This window comes from Ascaphus truei, chromosome 19 (genome assembly GCF_040206685.1).
Source record: "Ascaphus truei isolate aAscTru1 chromosome 19, aAscTru1.hap1, whole genome shotgun sequence".
Classification (NCBI taxonomy): Eukaryota; Metazoa; Chordata; class Amphibia; order Anura; family Ascaphidae; genus Ascaphus; species Ascaphus truei.
In genome coordinates, this window is record NC_134501.1 from 5,217,666 (window position 1) to 5,237,430 (window position 19,765).

The 19,765-nt window shown below is 43.8% G+C and overlaps 1 protein-coding gene across 3 annotated transcripts in view; it reads right to left on the reverse strand.

The window, feature by feature from the left end:
- Window positions 1-19,765, reverse strand: part of RHPN2 (rhophilin Rho GTPase binding protein 2) — a 59,582-nt gene that overhangs the window by 11,712 nt on the left and 28,105 nt on the right. For all 3 annotated transcript variants that reach the window (XM_075576358.1, XM_075576356.1, XM_075576357.1), the window contains 7 exons: window positions 16,494-16,606; window positions 14,000-14,128; window positions 11,375-11,450; window positions 9,185-9,262; window positions 6,748-6,872; window positions 5,072-5,238; window positions 11-198 (listed from right to left, as the gene is read on the reverse strand). In XM_075576358.1, the coding sequence (XP_075432473.1) occupies window positions 11-198; window positions 5,072-5,238; window positions 6,748-6,872; window positions 9,185-9,262; window positions 11,375-11,450; window positions 14,000-14,128; window positions 16,494-16,528 (798 nt within the window). In that variant the 5' untranslated portion in view covers window positions 16,529-16,606. The remainder of the gene's footprint in view (window positions 1-10; window positions 199-5,071; window positions 5,239-6,747; window positions 6,873-9,184; window positions 9,263-11,374; window positions 11,451-13,999; window positions 14,129-16,493; window positions 16,607-19,765) is intronic.

The window sequence follows — 19,765 nt, forward strand, 5'->3', positions numbered from 1 at the left end:
GAGACCGCACCTTTGCCGTTTCCTGCGCCACTTTCACCAGCGTGAAGAATTCATTCTGTATCCCCGGCAAGAGGATTTTCTCAAAGAAGCATTCCTGAGCCTCAGCCAGCAGCAGCTTGATAAGAGCTCCCAGCATAGCCGGACTCAAGTCATAACTTGGCGTGTGGGTGAAAGTTTCCTTCAGATAGTTGAGAACTCCTGTAATAGGGGAAAAAAAAAAAAAAGAGGGTTTTTGGCCGGGTTTAAAGTCCTTTGCACAAAACGTATCGGAGACCGTCCACCTTAGCAAAAACGAACACGTGAACATCTTGATCTGCGTATATTTTCCTTGTACAAAACTTCTTGGATTGGACCTCGATTGTTTCCATATTTGGACAATTCTCCCAGCGTTTTTCAACCTTGTCCAAAAATTACGCTGCAAATTATTTTGGTGTGACTTGGACTCGCTGTGCAGAGTAATACTCCTTGTCCTACATTTAATTACGTCAGGGCTGGCGAGGATGGAAGACACGTATTGCTGGAGGATTCGGCAGGGGCATAGGCCATTAAACAAAAAGAAAACGCGTACTGATGTCTCGCTGGCCTCTCCAGCGTGAACTTGAATATGGATTCATCTTAAATAATGGCAATAAAAAATGTATCCTAAAGTATCACTGTAGCTTCCATATGACAGCTTCCATTACCTCTTTAAATCACCAGCATTTAAAGGGTGGGGGAGGAATGAGAGGACAGAAATATCGCTTATTCTTGCACACTCGTACTCCAAGAGCTAAATCAACACTTATTCATAGAAATTTTCTTAACACATTAGTAAATCATTTGAAAAACATAACGACATTGACAATGGAGTACGTTGTATACCTCCAAGGCTGCAGCCATAGTAGGGGAGACTGCGCGAGCGATGTCGCTAGCGTCTAATACAAAGTATTTGCAGTCAATGCGCACAGCCATAGTGCGCGCGCGTGCACATATAGGAGATGGTGCTGCAGAAACTTGGGCAGACAAATAAGTTTGACTTTTCGGTGCGATGGCCGGACACGTGCGCGGTTCAGCCAATGAGGGCGAACCGCTCACGTGACATCACTGCCACGCCCCTCATCTCTGAAAACATGCAGGCCACAAATCTCTTCAAGTACAGGCACGCGTGATGTCACTATCTACAAGGCCTAAGACGCTTGGGCCCAGATCCACAAAAGGGTGCTAAACTTTAGCATAAGAATGGGAGTGAAGACCCTTTGTTAGGGTGACCAGACATCCCGGTTTAGCCAGGTCAGTCCCGGTTTTTAGCCATTTGGCTCCCGACTTTACTGGCCACTGTCCTGGCTTTTCTCTGCACTGGGCACGAATGCGTGATCGGCCGCAAGTGTGCATGCGTGATCGGCAACTCTGATCATGCATGCACACCAGCAGTCAGCAGACGCTTATTGCGGCCCACTCGCCATTCACGCATGCGCAGTCGGCGCTCATGACTGCGCACGCGCAACATTTGTCCCAGTTCTTGCCGGGACAAAATATGGTCACCCGACCCTTTGTGGGCATAGGCCTTAAGCAGGTTAAACTCATGAAATACAAGGTTAAACAACACAGACACATAGAATATGCCGAGTGGTCGCAAGAGACGGTACTAGTCCCATTTATTTCCAATAGACCTGATCTCTTCTCAGCACATTAAGAAGAAGTGCAGTGTTTTCACCCTTTGCCTTGAACATTTCTCTAGCCCCAGCAAGAAGAGTCAGCAAATTGTGTCTGAACGCACGTAGCTCTGTTATTCACAAGAAAGATGTACTGTACACATGACACTTCCAGGACACTTCTTTACACAGCTCTCCAACAGCTGACTGGTTGCACCAAACCTGTGCCCAGGACATGCTCGAGACGTAACGCTCAATGTATTATTGGTAAAATATTTTATAACTAAATAAAGAGAAAATACTGGGACTTAAAGCGGACTTTCTGTAGTTGTGTCTTAATACATTTGTTCTACTGTAATTTGTCATTTTCACCTCGTTCATATCACGTGTTAAATTCCAAAACATTAAAAAAAATTCAGTTTGCCTTTTTTTGCCGACACTCCATTACCGCACGGTAATGCTAAAAATAAAAAGGTTCAAACTCCTGCTGTATTACTCACATAATAACTTTCCTTTCCCCTACAGCCTCGGTACCACTTGGCAAAGTATATTCCAATGAACAGAAATCATTCTGACATGTTACATCTTGTCAAACATTTTTAATGCTTGTCTCACAGTAATATATATATATTATATATATATACATACACAACACATCACGTTTGTGTTGGTGTATTTGGAGTCCCTGGCTTCCCTGCGCTCCGGCTGGCGGTAATTTCAAGTGTTAGCAATCATTGTATGAGGGAGCAAAGGACGTGCAGGCATTGGATGCCTTTATATCTTGCTGCCAATTCATGGTGAACCTGGGCTGTTTACATCCACTCTGCAAACCTGGGACTCACCCTACCACCGCAGATGACCACAATAGAGATTTCTCTCCCACGAATGGTTCTGTTTCAAATCCTGTAAGTGCATATTCTTATGGGTTGCTGATTTTTTAAATAAATGTACCTTATTTTTTACTCAGTTACGTGCTATGGAGCTTGCGCTTTTGTTTGTTTTTTGTTCATATATATACACATACATACACACTTAGTTAAGTTATGGCGAGTAAAAAAAAGTGGCAAAAACCCTCCACAGTAAAGCATATAGCAAATGGAAATATAACTGTATGCTCATTTGCATGTCTTAGGCAGGTCTGCACCCCGCCTTTCACTATTATCACCCAGCACACACACACTTTTTTTTTAACGCCTCTATACAGCATATTATATAGGGCCTTAGACCCCAACGGCGCACAGATTCCATGGAACATTAAAAAAAAATACTACTTTTTTTTTTACAGACTTGTCAGGACGCAAAGCAAAATTGCTGCCGTGATCGAAGGTCTCTCTTCGAAAACGCAAAAAGGCAGCGAAATTTCAGAGGCGCTACAAACATTTAATTTACATCAATATATTTCAGAAGTTAATAAACTGCTGAAAAAAACGCCAGCGTTGTGTGCAATAAAAACATTTAAAAAAAAAAAAGAAAAGAAAAATTTAATATCACTTTTTCCTGCCTAAATTAACTGCGGCAAAGGAGAAAACTAATCATCATAAAATGCAAAAGCTCTATTTAATCCCCCGCTCCCCCTCCCAAGTGCTAGAAATGCATTGGTGGCCCCAAAGGCACTCAAGGGGTTAAGCGATACTGCTGGCGGTAAGATGCTACACAGCGATACGGAGACTTTTTAGTCATGTCTAACTTGTGAAGAAAAGACGGGAGTTGGGGCTTTTATAGAAGCTAAAAAACAAAAACAAAAAAACAACCACCTGGCTCCACGTCACCTGGAATCTTTTGGGTCACCGCCACGTGACTGACCTGCTGCTCAGAAAGATGCAGGAGTGGAACAGGTTAATCATTAGCCTCACGGTTGAAACAACATGGTATTGTGAAACACCGGCACAGCGAACAAAAGACCAGTTCCACAAAAGCGTGCCAAGCTAAAGCATGCCGTGGCACCCAATGGGCGTGCTAAAGCTTGGCGTGGCACCCAATGGGCGTGCTAAAGCTTGGCGTGGCACCCAATGGGCGTGCTAAAGCTTGGCGTGGCACCCAATGGGCATGCTAAAGCTTGGCGTGGCACCCAATGGGCGTGCTAAAGCTTGGCGTGGCACCCAATGGGCGTGCTAAAGCTTGGCGTGGCACCCAATGGGCGTGCTAAAGCTTGGCGTGGCACCCAATGGGCGTGCTAAAGCTTGGCGTGGCACCCAATGGGCATGCTAAAGCTTGGCTCCCTTGTGTGGATCTGGGCCATAGGGCGTTCTAATACAAAGAACGCACTCAATGTGGTAAATCTTTATACTGAAACTGTAAAGCAGAGGCGGGCAATGCCAGTCCTCAAGGGCCACCAACAGGTCAGGTTATAAGGATATCCCCCTGCTTCAGCAAAGGTGGCTCACACTCCACATTTACACTCAGCCCCTTTAAAATTTTGCCCAGATAATAATTCTAATTGTTTTTTTTGTATAGAGCTGACAGTGTACACAGATCTGTACATAGAGTTTTTGCAGACACGATCCCCCCCCCCCCCCCCCGTAGAGCTTACAATCTGTGTGTTTTTGGTGCCTGGGGCACAGGGAGATAAAGTGACTTGCTCAAGGTCACAAGGAGCCGACACCAGGATCTGAACCAGGTTCAAACTCGGTGTGTTCTCTCTGAGCTACTCATTTAACCCGTCCCAGATACATTAGGTACCACTGTATTTTCTCTACTCCTGCGGAAAGGAGACACTTCCCATAACCTATACTGCTTACCCCACACAAACAACTTCCCACTTAACAGGTACAGCTGATCTTACAGGACCCAAGCGCCACGCCGTGTACCTGCTAAATAGGTGCAGTTGAAGGGAAATAATAATAAAATAACAATAGCTTTATTTCATATAGCGCTTTTGTCACAATTACAGTACGCAGCACATAGGAATGTTACAGATGCAGTCCCTGCCCAGGTGAGCTTACAATCTATGTTTTTGGTGCTTGAGGCACAGGGAGATAAAGTGACTTGCTCAAGGTCACAAGGAGCCGACACCAGGAATTGATCCCCTGATTTAAACTCAGTGTCGTTGTTTACAGAGTCAGCGTCTTTACTCACTGTAAAAACTCACTCCTCCTCCCTCACTCATCATACTCACCCGTTAAATCAATGCTCACTTCACATGTAACCCCCCCCTTTTTAAACACTTACACCCCCTCCCCCAACTGAGCAGCTACAACTAACTGCTGTGAAAGGGTAAAGAAACAAGGTCATTATTAAAATAAGATCAGCAATGAGTTCTCTGCATCCCGTTACTGCGTTCTCTGCGTCCCGTTACTGCGTTCTCTGCATCCCGTTACTGCGTTCTCTGCATCCCGTTACTACGCTGACAATGTAGGGAATACCCAGGAGAGGTTTCTGCGACCGGCCGCGTCGGACCATTCAGAAATATATTGTTTTCGGATGTGTGGGACATCACATACCTGCAGCTTTTTCAAACGAATGAACGGCTTCCTCCAAGCCGGATTTTGTCTGCCGGTTACAGCGGGCGCCGACCTGTGTGTGCAGGGCGCCGATGTTAAATAAAATGCTGGCCTTTTCCAAGGAGATATTCGGCTGACTAACGGGGACGCCGGTAAAAGAATCATACCTAAAAAAAGAGGGAGAGGAAGGAAATCACTGCATGTTACTGATATACTGTACACGCGTGTGCGCGTGTCTATTTAAAAGTACACTCACCCCTACTCAATGTTTTTGACACCCCTTTTTTTGGAGTGGGAAGCAGGGGATCCCCAGAGCAGAAACTCACTATATTCAGATCCAGGGAACCCTTGGTTTCTTAGATACTGAACGCCGAAGGTAGCACCAGTACCATCCCCTCCACGGGAAACAAAAGGGCGGTTTCAATTTCCCTCACGGGCCAATAGGAAGCCTCAGCGTCTTGCGTGGGAGCTTCCTATTGGTCTATGTGATGTGGGGGGTATTTATATACACGGAAATGCCGGTGTTCCCTTTCCCGGGAACCAGGGGGACCCCAGAACTAAAATGAACGCGGTTCAGCTGCGAGTACCCCCTTCTTCCCACCCAGGTAAGGGGGGCAGGCTTTTCATTGCTTCTTTAAATATAGTAGACCATGGGTGGCCAACCCCAGTCCTCAAGGGCCACCAACAGGTCAGGTTTTAAGTATATACCTGCTTCAGCACAGGTGGCACACTTAGTAGCTCAGTTAATGACCTGAGCTGAAGCAGGGATATCCTGAAAACCTGACCTGTTTGTGGCCCTTGAGGACAGGAGTCAGCCACCGCTACAGTAGAGTATAATACAGTTAAAGTGCTGTGCCATATTAGTGGAATAATACTTCCCAGAGAAATTAAATATTATCAGTGGCTTTTCCAGTCGAGCCAGACATAGAACAGGAAAGCGACAAATAGAAATTGCAGCACACACAGCTTTTCTTATCTGCCAGAGTCTGGCTCCGTATGATTATTCACCTCGGGAGACGCACTTCAACATTTGCCGGTATAAGGGGCCTGTTTATCACGGCAAGAGTTTGTTCTTGGACACATCTGGTGCATTCTGTTCCTGACTGCAGAATTGCCACACTATTGTCTTGATAACATAACCCCTATAGTGCAGGTCTGTATTTTTTTGGGCAGCAATCCAGGTTTAAATTTTATTTGAATGTATTATTTTTTTGGAACAGTTTTGAAGCACCGGGCCTCCGGAACGGAACCGCATTGATTTCAGCTCCGGTGACCCCCTGATACTTACAGCCATAGCGGGCACCAGTATCTCTGGCAAGTTTAAAGGTCCAGGTCACGCATATGACGTGGGACATTTAAACGCCATCATTATGATAGGTACACAAGTTCCCTGCTTGCAGAAATACCGGCACCCCCTACAAATCAAACACGTGCAGCTCTGGAGACGCCCTGCCTCAATCCTGGAATAAACAAATTCAATGTGAAAATTGGGGCTAAACTGCCTAACCAACTAGTATGAAACTAGCAGGGTATCCATGGGCCACATCAAGCCCCTTCCCCGTCGCCAATTGAAGAGCGCTGATGTAAGCTTTCCAGCACAGAAATCCATTGTTCCTGTAAACTCGATGTACAATTCTGTGCCATAATGGAATAAATATTATGTCCGCAAATCTTACCATGTGAATAAAACCCCTATGTGTCTGCTAGATGGGAAGAATCGGTTCTCTAGAAACCCAAGCTGATGGAAATAATTGACCAGCAGCTCAATGCCAGCTTCATCTCTGCTGGGAGTTCTGCAGGCCTGGGACAAAGGGGAAAAAAAAAAAGAATTCAAATACTTCCACACATCATCAATATACCTTGTGCTATATGGGACCACAGGTAGGCAGGTTCCTGGTTACTACGCATAGGACAGCTTGAAAACTCAATTAAAAAAAATAAGTATATATTTATATTACTACAAAGCATGAATCACACAGAGACGTATATAGGGGCACATTTATCAAATGCAGGAACTGGATAACGCACTCGTGCTAATGGAAGGTAACGCAGGAACGGGTGCGGTAGCGCATACCGTCACTTGATAAATGTGCCCCATAGAGAGATGTCAACAAGGCAACCATGTGTGACTGAGCTTTAAGTAAAAGATAAACATCATATTTTATTCATTTTCCTGAGTTATTCATGTTGTCTAAGTGTCTGTCTAAGTGCCGTACAATAACACCGGCTTACAACAACACACCCACGCACGGCAAGCAAGCTTTATTAAACCTAATTATGTGAAAGTAACAGAGCAAAACAACAGGTTGGTGTCACATTGTTATCTGATTAAACCTGCACCTCCTAACAATGGCATGAGGAGAATAGGCAAATATCCATCACAAGGCGAAGTACAGTCTGTGTGCAGGAAGTGGCTTCTCATATTATGAAGTCAAGCTGGTTATTTATTTATAAAATGTTTACAAGGAAGTAATACATTGAGAGTTCCCTCTCGTTTTCAAGTATGAGCTTGGCATTTGCAGCGAGTTTAAATAATTAGAAGACCATGGTTCTCAGCTTCAACGCAGTGCCAGAGCTTCAGAGTCTCTCGGACAAGTCAGAATGTTTCCATAAAAATGTCATTTTCTGCAGAATATTCTCGTACTTGGGTCTTTGGACCCTGTTAGCAAGCCGTATACATAAATAGGCCTGCTATGCCCAGGCCAGAAAATGTCAGGGGGCGGTGCTGCGCTTACAGAGGCCCCGCTCTCTTCCCCACAGCAATTAAACTCATTACAGAAGCTCCCCGCTCTCCCCTGGCAAAGGTCTCTTACCTCCTCCTGCAGCATCACCCTCCTCCTTCACCAGCGTCGTGGTGACAAATGACGCAACGACATCACAGTGACGCGTTACCATGACAATGTGGTCACATGGGTCTCGTTGTCATGGAAGCGCGTCGTCACGTGACATCAGGACGATGCAAGAGGAGAAGGCATGGGCGGCAAAAAGGTAAGTGCCTATGGGTGGAAAAATTCTAAAACCAGCCCTGCCTGTCAGCTAGATTACTGACCCTGCTGACCCTCGGGGAAGCCTGCGATGTATCAGACACCCGCGTCTGTAATGTGAACTTTTTACCAGTTGAAATAATACTTTCTTGCCAATCGGTAAAAGTATTTTTGTTACCGAGTCATTAGCATTTTCACTGCTGAGGGTCTGCATGGTATTATAAAGTAGTACATTTCTTTTATAAACATCATAAGGATTACATACATGTTACATAGTGATTTGTTATTGGGATCTACGGGATCCTTCTGACTGAGCCACGTGTGCTGAAGCAGGGATATCCTGAAAACATGACCTGTTAGTGACCCGGGCGGACTGGAGTTGGATGCCCCTGCTTTAGTTTATAGGATTATGTTTAGTAAAACGTTATATTAAAGATCACCCCTGATTCCCGACACACATCTTGACTAGCTCACTTTCTACAACCAGACCCTTATAGAGAGTACATGGCTTTTGGCCTGGGTCCCTCGTTCCAGCATCCACTGTCCTCCCACCTCCTGTAATCTCACAATCCATCGTTTATCCCACCCAACAGACGCCATGCATGTCTGTGGGGCAAACTGGAGTGAATACCAGCAGACCCAGTTAAAATAGACATTTATTTCATACAGGCATAAGCAAATGTTAAACGGTCACAAACCCTTAAGTAACTTTGATTAACTTGTCCCAATAGATTTCCACCAAGCAATTTTCTTCGGATGATTTAAAATCTAACTCCCAAACACAGACTTCAATCCAGCTACCAGCAGCATCACCTTGTCCATCGTTTAATATAGGATCTCAATCAAAAGTACCATGGTGGTTGGCTAAACCAATAACAGGGTCTAATATTTATTTTAGGGCCCCGTTGAGTAGTACACGTACGTTCATGTGTGCGCGCGCATGTATAAACATATACTAATTCGCAAGAAAAACAAAAAGAGACATTAGAGGGAAAAATAAATAAGAGAAAGCAATATTATTGCTTAGAATTATTTTTTAATCACATTTGTGAAAATATTTCATTTCAACCGCAGCAGCGAATACGGTGGGTGTCATGAACCCAATTAAATAGTACCGCTGGGTTATTACCTCTCTGTGGTCCATTAGGTCAGCTAACTCGTTCTCATATTCCGAACCATTTTCACTGTAATGTTCCAGGATGAAGTCCTACAAAGTGAACAGACAATGGAAAGTGGTTATCATTGCGACAGACCGCAGGCATGTTTCGTGACGAAGAAATGGCACCCCCATATAATCCTGGTATTCATTACAAATGTACAACCCGCTCATTTTATACGCAGGTCGTAAATTCTTCAGCGTTTTATTGGTATATCAGAAAAAGAAAACACACACACAAAACCCCAGAGACAGCGATTCTCAGAGACGTCATATACGGATATTTTATGAGGATGTTTTGTTAGGTAACGGAGCAACAGATAAACAGCAACAGTTACATTGCAGGAACAAAATTGGCAATCGATTGTTTTTCTCAAAGAAGGTCAATGTGACATATAAAAGCAAAAAGTATGACTTGGCATGTGCTGATGTGATCTCTTTTTTGTGCTGATGTGATCTCTTTTTTGTGTTGATGGGATCTCTTTTTTAAACAGATTTCTTCAAACAAAAACTTGCTTAAACTCGAAAGACACATTTTAAATAACCAAAATTTCAGTTCTTTATCAAATAAATTGTAGTGTTCAGAGCTTTCAAACGTCACATGCCTCTTCAAGTATACAGTACGCATGACGATACTCATTTAAAAGAGATGTGAGGTTTTAAAAGCGCTTTACACTAACTGAAGAAAAATGGTCATGTTGGTTCAGTAAAAAGGTTTTTAGCGTAGCTTCAATTCGCTATGACCAATTAAACGACTAAAATGCACGTTGACTGAAGAACAAATATATATAATTGCCTGGATCGTCACCTGTTCTTCTAACCTCCTGAAATACCTCTGCTGGCTTCCTATGAATTTCTGTATAAACTACACAATTCTCCTCCTTCCCTTTAACTCTACACTCCTCTGCACCATATCTACATCTACTAGCTGAAAGTACACGGCATTGCTCGGGAGTTCCAAGAGACCAAAAAATACCGAGTATTATAAATTAAATAATTCCATTTTTTAGATCTTTCTTCAGACCGTGCACCTAAGGTTAGGTTAGGTATGGTCTGAAGAAAGGACTGGATAGTCCTGAAACATTACTATATGTATATACCTGCTCTGATGTCTTAATACAGCAGAAGTTTATTTAACTCAACCAAAGGCTCCTGTGTGCTTCATCTATTACTAATACCTGCTCATGTCCGCGTGGATCCAGGTTTGAGACTCCGGGATCAACAGGGGGTGAGCACCAAGGAGGGAAATATTGATAACTTTTTTTTTATTTGTGCCATTCTTTCACTAATTTAGTAAAGCGCTACATGAATACAATTACAAAAAAGAATCCAGTTGCCATTAAATCGTCTATAAAAATATATAATTTTAATCACTTATGAAATGCTTTTCTAATCTACCAGATCTTCATGTAATAGCTGTTAAATGTTTAATAGTTGTTGAAAGAACAGCTGCTGTTATTTTTCTAGTAATAATTAACCAAGATGGATTTATTTTTATTATCCTCTGTTTGACAATCTTTTTTTCTCTGTTGCTTTAATATGTTTATTTATATCACCATCATATAAAATCACTGCATAACAACCCATCCCACTGCTTCCTGCAGCACTAAAACACGCCTGTTAATAGATTATATAGGCTGTGTTTTTCAACAGAAATAGTTTGCACGTGGAATCCTTCATAACCGATCCCCGATTACTCATCGCTGTTACTCTACATAGCATCAATAAGTCCTGTATCTAGGGATAACGAAAGCCAAGGGAGGAAACCAATGACGTTCCTTCCACATTCTGCATGGGAGGTTCCTGGATACCCTTTAAACTACGGAGGGTGGAACAAAGTGTGACTCAACTGCAGATACTATGAGCCGTGCACATGTAGCTCACTATGACAGCTACAATATGCAAATAAAGTTCCTGCTCTGCGTTAGTCAATGAATTTAGCGAATAAACGGTCACAGAAAGTTAACCCTTTGATCAAACCTTATCTTTTGATTTATTTTAGCTCACGTGGAAAAATGAGTTGCCTTCTGTTCTGCAACATAGGATTCCAGTGGCCAAATCAGAGCGAAACCTGCAGACTGGACCAAGCTTTAAAGCTCCCCCGCGCAGCGTACAGAAGGTGTGTGTAGGGCATGGCAAATTGAATCTCTTATCTTGAATTACCTTGAGCGCAGTGGTGAAATCAATATCCTTGGTCTCCTTGAGCCCCAATGGAATAAGTGGAATGCTGGAAGTTTGCCTACAAACAGAACAATAATAAATAATGCATTAGAGTAAATAGATGAGACCTCATTCCTAAAGCAGCAAGAGTCTTCTTCACTGAACCCAGGTCCTGAATCCCGGCTCCTTTTGGAAAGCAGCAGTGGTTTGGGGATGTGAGGGGAACGTTTTCAAACGGAACATGGCGCGGGACTGTAAGATCACCAAGGGTGGACGTGTACAGTCGGTCAACCATACTGTATATTAGGGCAGGGGTGCTCAACTCCGGTCCTCAAGACCCCCCCAACAGGTCAGGTTTTCAGAACATCCCAGCTTCAGCACAGGTGGCTCAATCAGAGGCACAGTCAAAGACTGAGCCTCTGATTGAGACACCTGTGCTGAAGCAGGAATATCCTGAAAACCTGACCTGTTGGGGAGGGCTTGAGGACTGAAGTTGAGCACCCCTGCATTAGGGGTCGGTTCACAGTGCATGAGGACGAGAGTTCCCCACTCCCGAGTTAAGCTCTTAGGCTTCTGGGATAAATGGTATAGCACACAGCAGATTAGCGAACCCAGTAGGGGTGTGGCCAGGTTTATCCCAGGTAGTTCATTGCCCAATGATCCGTACACATTCCAGTCACGAGTACAAATGGGTGTTCTCCTTAGCCGCATTTGATTTTGGGAGCAAATTACACGATCTAATACAAAACAGGTCACACGTTGGCACAATTATTTAACCATTACAGTGCTAAAAGCAGTCGCACCTCTGTGTACCCACCCAGTAATCAGGAAGTTGTTTATTATTCACCCACTTTTAATGTTCTCTCTACCTACACAGTAAAAGCCACCACAAATGGTGCGACTTTCCAGAACCCTACAGGACCGGCATTTCAATGGACGGTAAACTTATTTTTTATTAAGACAGGACATAAAACTACTGGGTAACTTTAAATGTGCTCTAATACAGGGGTGGCCAGCTCAAGTCCTCAAGGGCCACCACAAGCCAGGTTTTTAGGATATCCCTGCTTCAGCACAGGTGGCTCTGTCAATGATTCAACTTCTTTCCCTACTGGTGTTCAGAGAGCGTTAAAGCAGCAAAATATCTTCCATTACTTATTTTTTTCGTTTTCTTATTACAGGATTGAAGCAGGGGGTCTCCGGAGCTGAACCCCTTTCATTTCAGCTCCGGAGACCCCTCTACTTGCAGAGATCCTTACTACTGTACCTCCGGTATCTCCATGGAGTTTAAAACGTCCAGGTCACAGGGGCCAATAGGAAGCTGCAAGGGACGACGTTACGGCTTCCTATTGGCCCGTGTGACGCGGAAGAATGAAATGGCGCCATTTCATTAGGTACATACGTTCCTTGGCTGCAGATACCGGCCCCGCTACGGCGGCAAGTATCTCTGGAAGCAGGGGGTCCCCGGAGTTGAAATTAATGTGGTCCAGCTCCAGAGACCCCCAGCTTCAGTCCTAGAACAACAACAAAAAAGGATCTAATACAAGACGTTTTGCCGCTTTGAAAGTATTTATGGGGTAATTCTACATATAGTTCGAAGTGGCCGTTATGCACATAAATCCCCATTAACAACGGGGACTTTTGGCCGAAAAACACCCGACCTGCCGTTTCACACAATATAGAAGGCGGCGGCGGCTCTTGTGGGCAGTAAATAGCCGCAGATGTCATGGTGGCCATGGCAGGGAGGGTACCAGCTGCCCCCAATCTGATCGTTTACTACTACTGTTTTTATTACCCAATAAGAGCTAAAATATAAATATATTTTCTTGCAGAATCCATCAAAAATAGGCAGTTCTCTTTTAAAGCGGCAATTCTCCCCGGAAGCCTACTTGAATTTAACGCCATCATAATCTCTAGCGCCTGCGGTTACCATGGTAACCCTTTAGGCTGCGGCCAGGGGGATGCTGAGAGGGTGTTAACGCAGCCAATCTGTGTTTTCTTACTCTAAGGCAGGGGGTGCGCAAACTGGGGGGGGCGCGCGGAGTTTACAGAGGCCCCGCGCTCTTCCCGAAGGCATTGAAATTAAATGTCGGGGAAGCGGCGATGGCCTCTGCCAACTTCACTTACCTTGGCTCAGACGGCTTCTTGAGACGCATTGCCATGGCAACGTGGCATCACATGATGCCGCGGGGTCACATGATGCCCCGTTGCCACTACGTCTTGGCAGAAAAGAAAAAGAATTCAGCTACTTGGGGAAATTTTTTTTTTTTTCAATTTCTATGTTTAATCATTCTTGCGTGGGCATAAATTTTCTACATTTAATTACTAGCAGGTTCAGTATTCCATATCTGGCAGTAAAGAGGTTAATTTATAGCCAAGTGAGCAGAACTGCTGACTTAAGCCCTGGTATCTTAAGTAAGAGGTATGCTACTTGGGTAAATAAAGGTAGGGCCTGCATACCTCTGCAGCTACTGGAAAAAACACTGCCCGTCCTCAATAATGACTTCATCTTATGTGCTGTCCAGATGCACCCTGATCTTTAAATAACTATATTCCAGGTATGTTGGTAATCTTATCAAGTAATCTCTATCGAAAGAGCACAAACAATGCGGTAAAATCCGGTGCACTCACTCGGTATGCTGATAAACCTCCACGGATATGTTGAGTCCTTCTAATTCCTCCTTAAGAACCTGGAGGTTCGAGTTCACGAAACTCAGCTCCAGAAGCACCTGATCCTTCACTTTATTGTTCGATGTTGCCCTGGAGATGCAGTAAAAGAATTGGGACATTGTGAGTCGGTGAAAAGGAGCCGGAGGGTGTTGGTGACATGGAATATATCAGCGCCATACTCTCAGCCAGCCTGGTCTTTGTGGTAGGCAGTGCACCTGTATGCGATAAAACCTCAAGATGGACAGATCACACAATAGGCTTTTCATTCATTCCATCGACTTCTATCCACAGAGGAGTAGAAGACAAAACGGTCAACTGCATGTTCACCGCTTTCTATAAAAACATCGGTTTTTGGTCGATAGGGGGGGGGGGTAAGCTCCTCCCCTCCCTGCCGAGGGGTAAATATTTTCTCAGTTTTTGCCCCAAAATCCCCACTTACATCAATGAGTTAGTTGTTTTTTTTTGGCCCGAAACCGTCATGAAAGGTCACATCACGGTATATAGAAAGTACCCCCCAAGATGCATAGCAAGCCAGAGTATCACTATATACTTGTCAGACTTACATAGAAGATGAGGTTAAAAAACAGGATATACGTCCATTAAGTTATATAAAATAATATATACACGTCCATCAAGTTATGCTAAATTTAGACAACAGATACTTTATCCTATATTTGTATTTACAGTATTGTTGATTCAGAGGCAAACACTTAAATCCTTTATTGCACGGGGCTCTACGGTGCATACCCCACCAATGGGTTAAAAGACACATTCAAAAAGAGCAAGCATCTCAGAACCATGCGCTCAGTCTGGAAATATAGCAGGGTGCCCATGTATAATTTGTGTTGCAGATGCCACTGGGACCTTCTGGGTTAATATTTAGCTTTGATTAAACCTTTTTTTTGGTCATTGCAATGTCTCTTTTCTTTCTACCATGAGCCTTAGGTTTATTTTTTATTAGCCTGATGCAGTTCTGCTATTCTCTGCTTGAACAGCCACTTTTTTTCTGCCCGTACAAAATATGGCCGTCATCTCATGGAAGAAAGAGACCCATGTGACTAACCTCCTCGCTGCCCGAAGGGCCTGAAACAAACTGCAGTTACCGATCCCCTCTCGGGGTGAAGTCTGTTTTCCCCTATATATTCCCGTCCATTATACATTGTGAGGGTGTGAACACTTCTAACAGATGACTGATGACCAAGTAACAAGGCAACACATGCACTTCAAATAGGTGGGTAATGTGGTTTATCTACCCTGTGTGATATGACCTAACCCTACAATAACAGGGCATCACACAATACTATTGGTACTTTCTCACACTTAGAGTGCCATCGTATGACACTTCCCATACAAATCTCATTTGCATCTTCTTACCCCAACCAGAAGTCCTGTGAAAACAAACTTTACCTATTATGTTTATAGAGGCAGTCCCATATAGCATTCTGTAACAACTGTTGGTTATTACTATGACGAATCCCATTCAAAACAGGCATGAAAGGTTTATCACGCATTCGTGTGTTTGAGCTACTTTATGTAATCTCTAAGGAAAGTGAGAGTGGGGAGAGATCCCAAACAGGCCAAGACGTCCTATTGAGGAGACAGGCTTCCCTTTCCTCTACCTCCCTGATAAACCTTCCCACATCCCATGCAGGACAGTGGAATATTTAGAAGGTGTGCTCCCCAGAGAACGTTCACAGCAGACCCCACTGCTTAACGGGCACAGAGAGACAGCACTTTGAGTGTGACAACAGTTCACGCTCAGGTTACTCTCTCCCTCCTTGAAAGTAACATTAATGCTCTCTATTAAACTTGGCAAAATGCTAAAACCTTCATAAAAGCAGATTTTAGGAAGAAATAAAGGCAATCGGTTTAAAAGGAGCATTAAAAGGGGAATGGCTGCTTTTTTTTAGCATAGGTGAAAAGCAGAGTGTCTCTGGTGTTAATGTCAGCTCCGGAGACCCCTTGCTTTCTTAGAAACTTACCTTCAAGAAGGTGATCCTGGTAACATCCCCTGCTGGGGAAACAAAATGGAGTTTAAAACCTCCCACGCAGGCAAACAGGAAGTACCTTTGTATTAACCTGAGACATGCAGGAGATTTAAGGACCAGGAAGTATTGGCAGCACCTACAGAGGGGAGTGTCTCGGGAAGCCGGGGGTGTCCGGAGCTGAAATTAACGCGGGAAGCCAGTCCCTTTTATTTCCCGTCCAAATCTTCCTTGACAGAGGTTTTCGCATTTTGCCAAGTAAGACAGATACTCTGCATCATTATACAATGTTACTTTCAAGGAGGGAGAGTAATCCAAGCATGAACTGTTGCCACATTCAAAGTGCTGTCTGGCTGTGTTCATTAAGCAGCGGCACCTGCTGTGAATGGGCTCTGGGAACCCGAGGTGGCCCACAGCCGGACAGAACAAAGAGCTCATTTTGTAGAGCAGGGAAAGCGGTGGGAACATACCGTAAGAGGTTCTCCGCGCCCGCTCTCATGCGCATTGCTTTCAGGATCTGCTGGTTTAAGCCGGCCCTTTGATTCTGCAGTTTGCTCCGGCCTGTCTGAGCAATGGATTTCCCCTGCAATAAATAAAAGCAAAATACCTTGTCAAATAGAAAAAAAACCCTCACAACAACAGGGGGGAAAAAATATATAATAATCATAAATGCATTTCAGTTAAAAATAAAAGTTTTTCAACCTTTCTTGCAGGAATGTGTTGCAGGCCTCTCTGGCAGGGAAAGGGTTAAAAGGCTCCAAGCCAGATGCCATGAAAGGAGCAGGGTCGCTTAGCAAAAGGTATATTACAGGTGCAATAAAGGGACAGCGCTCGTCCATCCCGACACGTACTTTGCATTTTATAATGTTTGTACCACAATGGAAGCCATGCTCAAAAGGTTTTTTTTTTTTTTATAGCCAAGAGCTCCAGACCATAAAGGGAACCTGCCTCCCAGCAACACTGTGGCAAAGAGCTAAAGGGAAGCTCCCTCCCAGCAACACTGTGGCAAAGAGCTAAAGGGAAGCTCCCTCCCAGCAACACTGTGGCAAAGAGCTAAAGGGAAGCTCCCTCCCAGCAACACTGTGGCAAAGAGCGTTCATAGAACAAGCACTCGCCACTGGTTTAAATATAAAACAGCAGTGTCAAATATGGTTATTCATTTGTTCAAAGTGTTTTTCTAACATCACACGCCTTGTAACACACACACACACACACACACACACACACACACACACACACACACCTTTATTTACCTTGTACAAATAATACAGCCATACTTCAATTCTACTTCTGCTTTAAATAAATATTACACGTGACAGTATCACGGTATCTACTATACATTTGGAAAGCTGCTCGTCTGTTTGCTATGTATTTGGACGCCTCTTAAAATATCGTGACCACATTTTGCATGATGGTTCCTGAGATCAAGGAGCCAGTTGTCGTCTATGTTTGGATACAATCGGACGCCATTTTTTTTATCAAGATGGTGGACTGAAACTTTAAAACTGCACTGATTTTAACGAACAAACTTCGGCGGGATTTTAAGTATCTGGGCTGAGTGTAGAAAATCCATGTTTTGCACATTGGTAACTTTATGTTGGATGCTCCAGAGCGGTAACTGGAAAAAAAATGTGTATGTTTCATTAAACTAAAAATGAAATTATCCATTTATAAATCTCAGCATTTATTCATTTGTTACAATTCCCAAGCAGCGCCCGGTACTTTCAGCTAGTTTCTCAGAAACTAAAGCAATACAGGCATACCCCGCATTAATGTACACAATGGGACCGGAGCATGTATGTAAAGCGAAAATGTACTTAAAGTGAAGCACTACCTTTTCCCCACTTATCAATGCATGTACTGTACTGCAATCATCATATACGTGCATAACTGATATAAATAACGCATTTTTAACGGGCTCTATAGGCTCCCCGCTTGCGCACAGCTTCAGTACAGGTAGGGAGTTGGTATTGCTGTTCAGGACGTGCTGACAGGCGCATGCATGAGCTGCCGTTTGCCTATTGAGTGAGATGTACTTACTCGCGAGTGTACTTAAAGTGAGTGTCTTTAAACCGGGGTATACCTGTAAGTAGCTGGGTTTGTAGAGCCTCGTACCTCATTGCGATTTTCAGTGACTCTCCAAATCGAGAGCGTCTCCTTGATCTCTTTTAGTTCACACGCGCCCCTCCATATCCAATGTGAAAAATGGGACACATACTTTTACTGTCCTACCTACTTCATTTCCAAGTGACTTTCTTCCCAATCCCAGTCACTCCTTGGTGAACATGGAATACAAAAGCTCAGGATGTGATATTTGTAGAGGTGATGTCACCAGAGTAGGAGATGACATCATGAAGGCAAAAAAACAGCCTATTGTCTGGTGACAAGTACAGATAAACCCTAGGTCAGGAAGAGGTGTTCTATTTTCACTGATCCGTAACCGGGCGTGTAAAAGGTGATTTCACCAGTAAATGGAGAAGATGAGGTTGATGTTACAGAATAGGCTGAATCAGGCAAAATGGTCTAATCATTTGTGAAGTGCCCTGAAAATGACATTAATTGACATGTATGGTACCAGCAACTTAAAGCAGCAACTCCCCCCCCCTCCCTTTAATATGTGCACTAATATACACCCGAAAAAGTTCCGTTAGTGAATGAAACGCGTGTCGGGTTTATGACGTCAGCGTGCGACAGACACAGGTCTCAGTCGGGGTGTTTGCTCTTGATTAGTGGCTAATCTGTGATACAATGTTGCGTACAACTAGCAAACTAAACTATGATGTGGACCCAGAGAGGTATACAAGGAAGAAATCGCAGAGCACTGACGGATTTTCTAATTGTGATTTATTAACGCCAAAAACAAGCAACGTTTCAACCTGGTGGTCTTTCTCAAGTGATATTGTGGATATTGAGAGGTAACCACTAGAAGTATCCAGGCAATATACTACTGATACTAACGTTCAGAACGCTGACAGAAGAGACTGTGGCTCTGCAGAGACATTACCATCAGTGACTGCAATATTTAATTCCTCCTAACATACCACCAAGCTCCCCTCGAGCAGGCAGGTATATAAAGGGGGGATACGGACAGTGTTTCCTGGACATATACCTAGGATTACGGGAGTTTAATGTGAGCAGTAGACTGTCACCCTGATTTAATGTTGGCTCTAATAGGAGCAAATTGTGTATCATAAAGACTAGGATTGAGTCTACGCTATACACAATGAGGGTCATTATTACCTCTGACTGCATACAAGGGCACAGATTACAAAGATAGACACCGGCTCACTGGCTACCAAATAGGTTGTTTTGCTTACTTATTGAACATACCAATTCTACTATATAGGTTTCTAATACGTCTTAGGCTGCGCTTATACAGCCGGGACGCGACCGATGACGTTACCTGTCGCGATGAGTTGTATTTTAAAGTTTCGGCAACCTCGCTGGCTGACGTCATAAAAGGGGAGGGCACAGGCAAGCTCCCGATTGGCCGCAAGGGGAGACTGTCGCTGAAAAAAAATCAAATATCAGCGACTACCAGATTTCTGGTAGCACTGTCGCTCCATCGACGGCGCGTCGCCGGCACTATAAGCGCAGCCTTATACCAAGACTAATATATCGATATAGAAGTTGGGAGGTTCCAAGCATTTGGAAAAGCTATTTCAGGTCACACCAACGCTGAATTAGGCTTTAACTTGATATGTTTTGTCTTTTTTGAACTAATAAAATGTTATTATTTTGT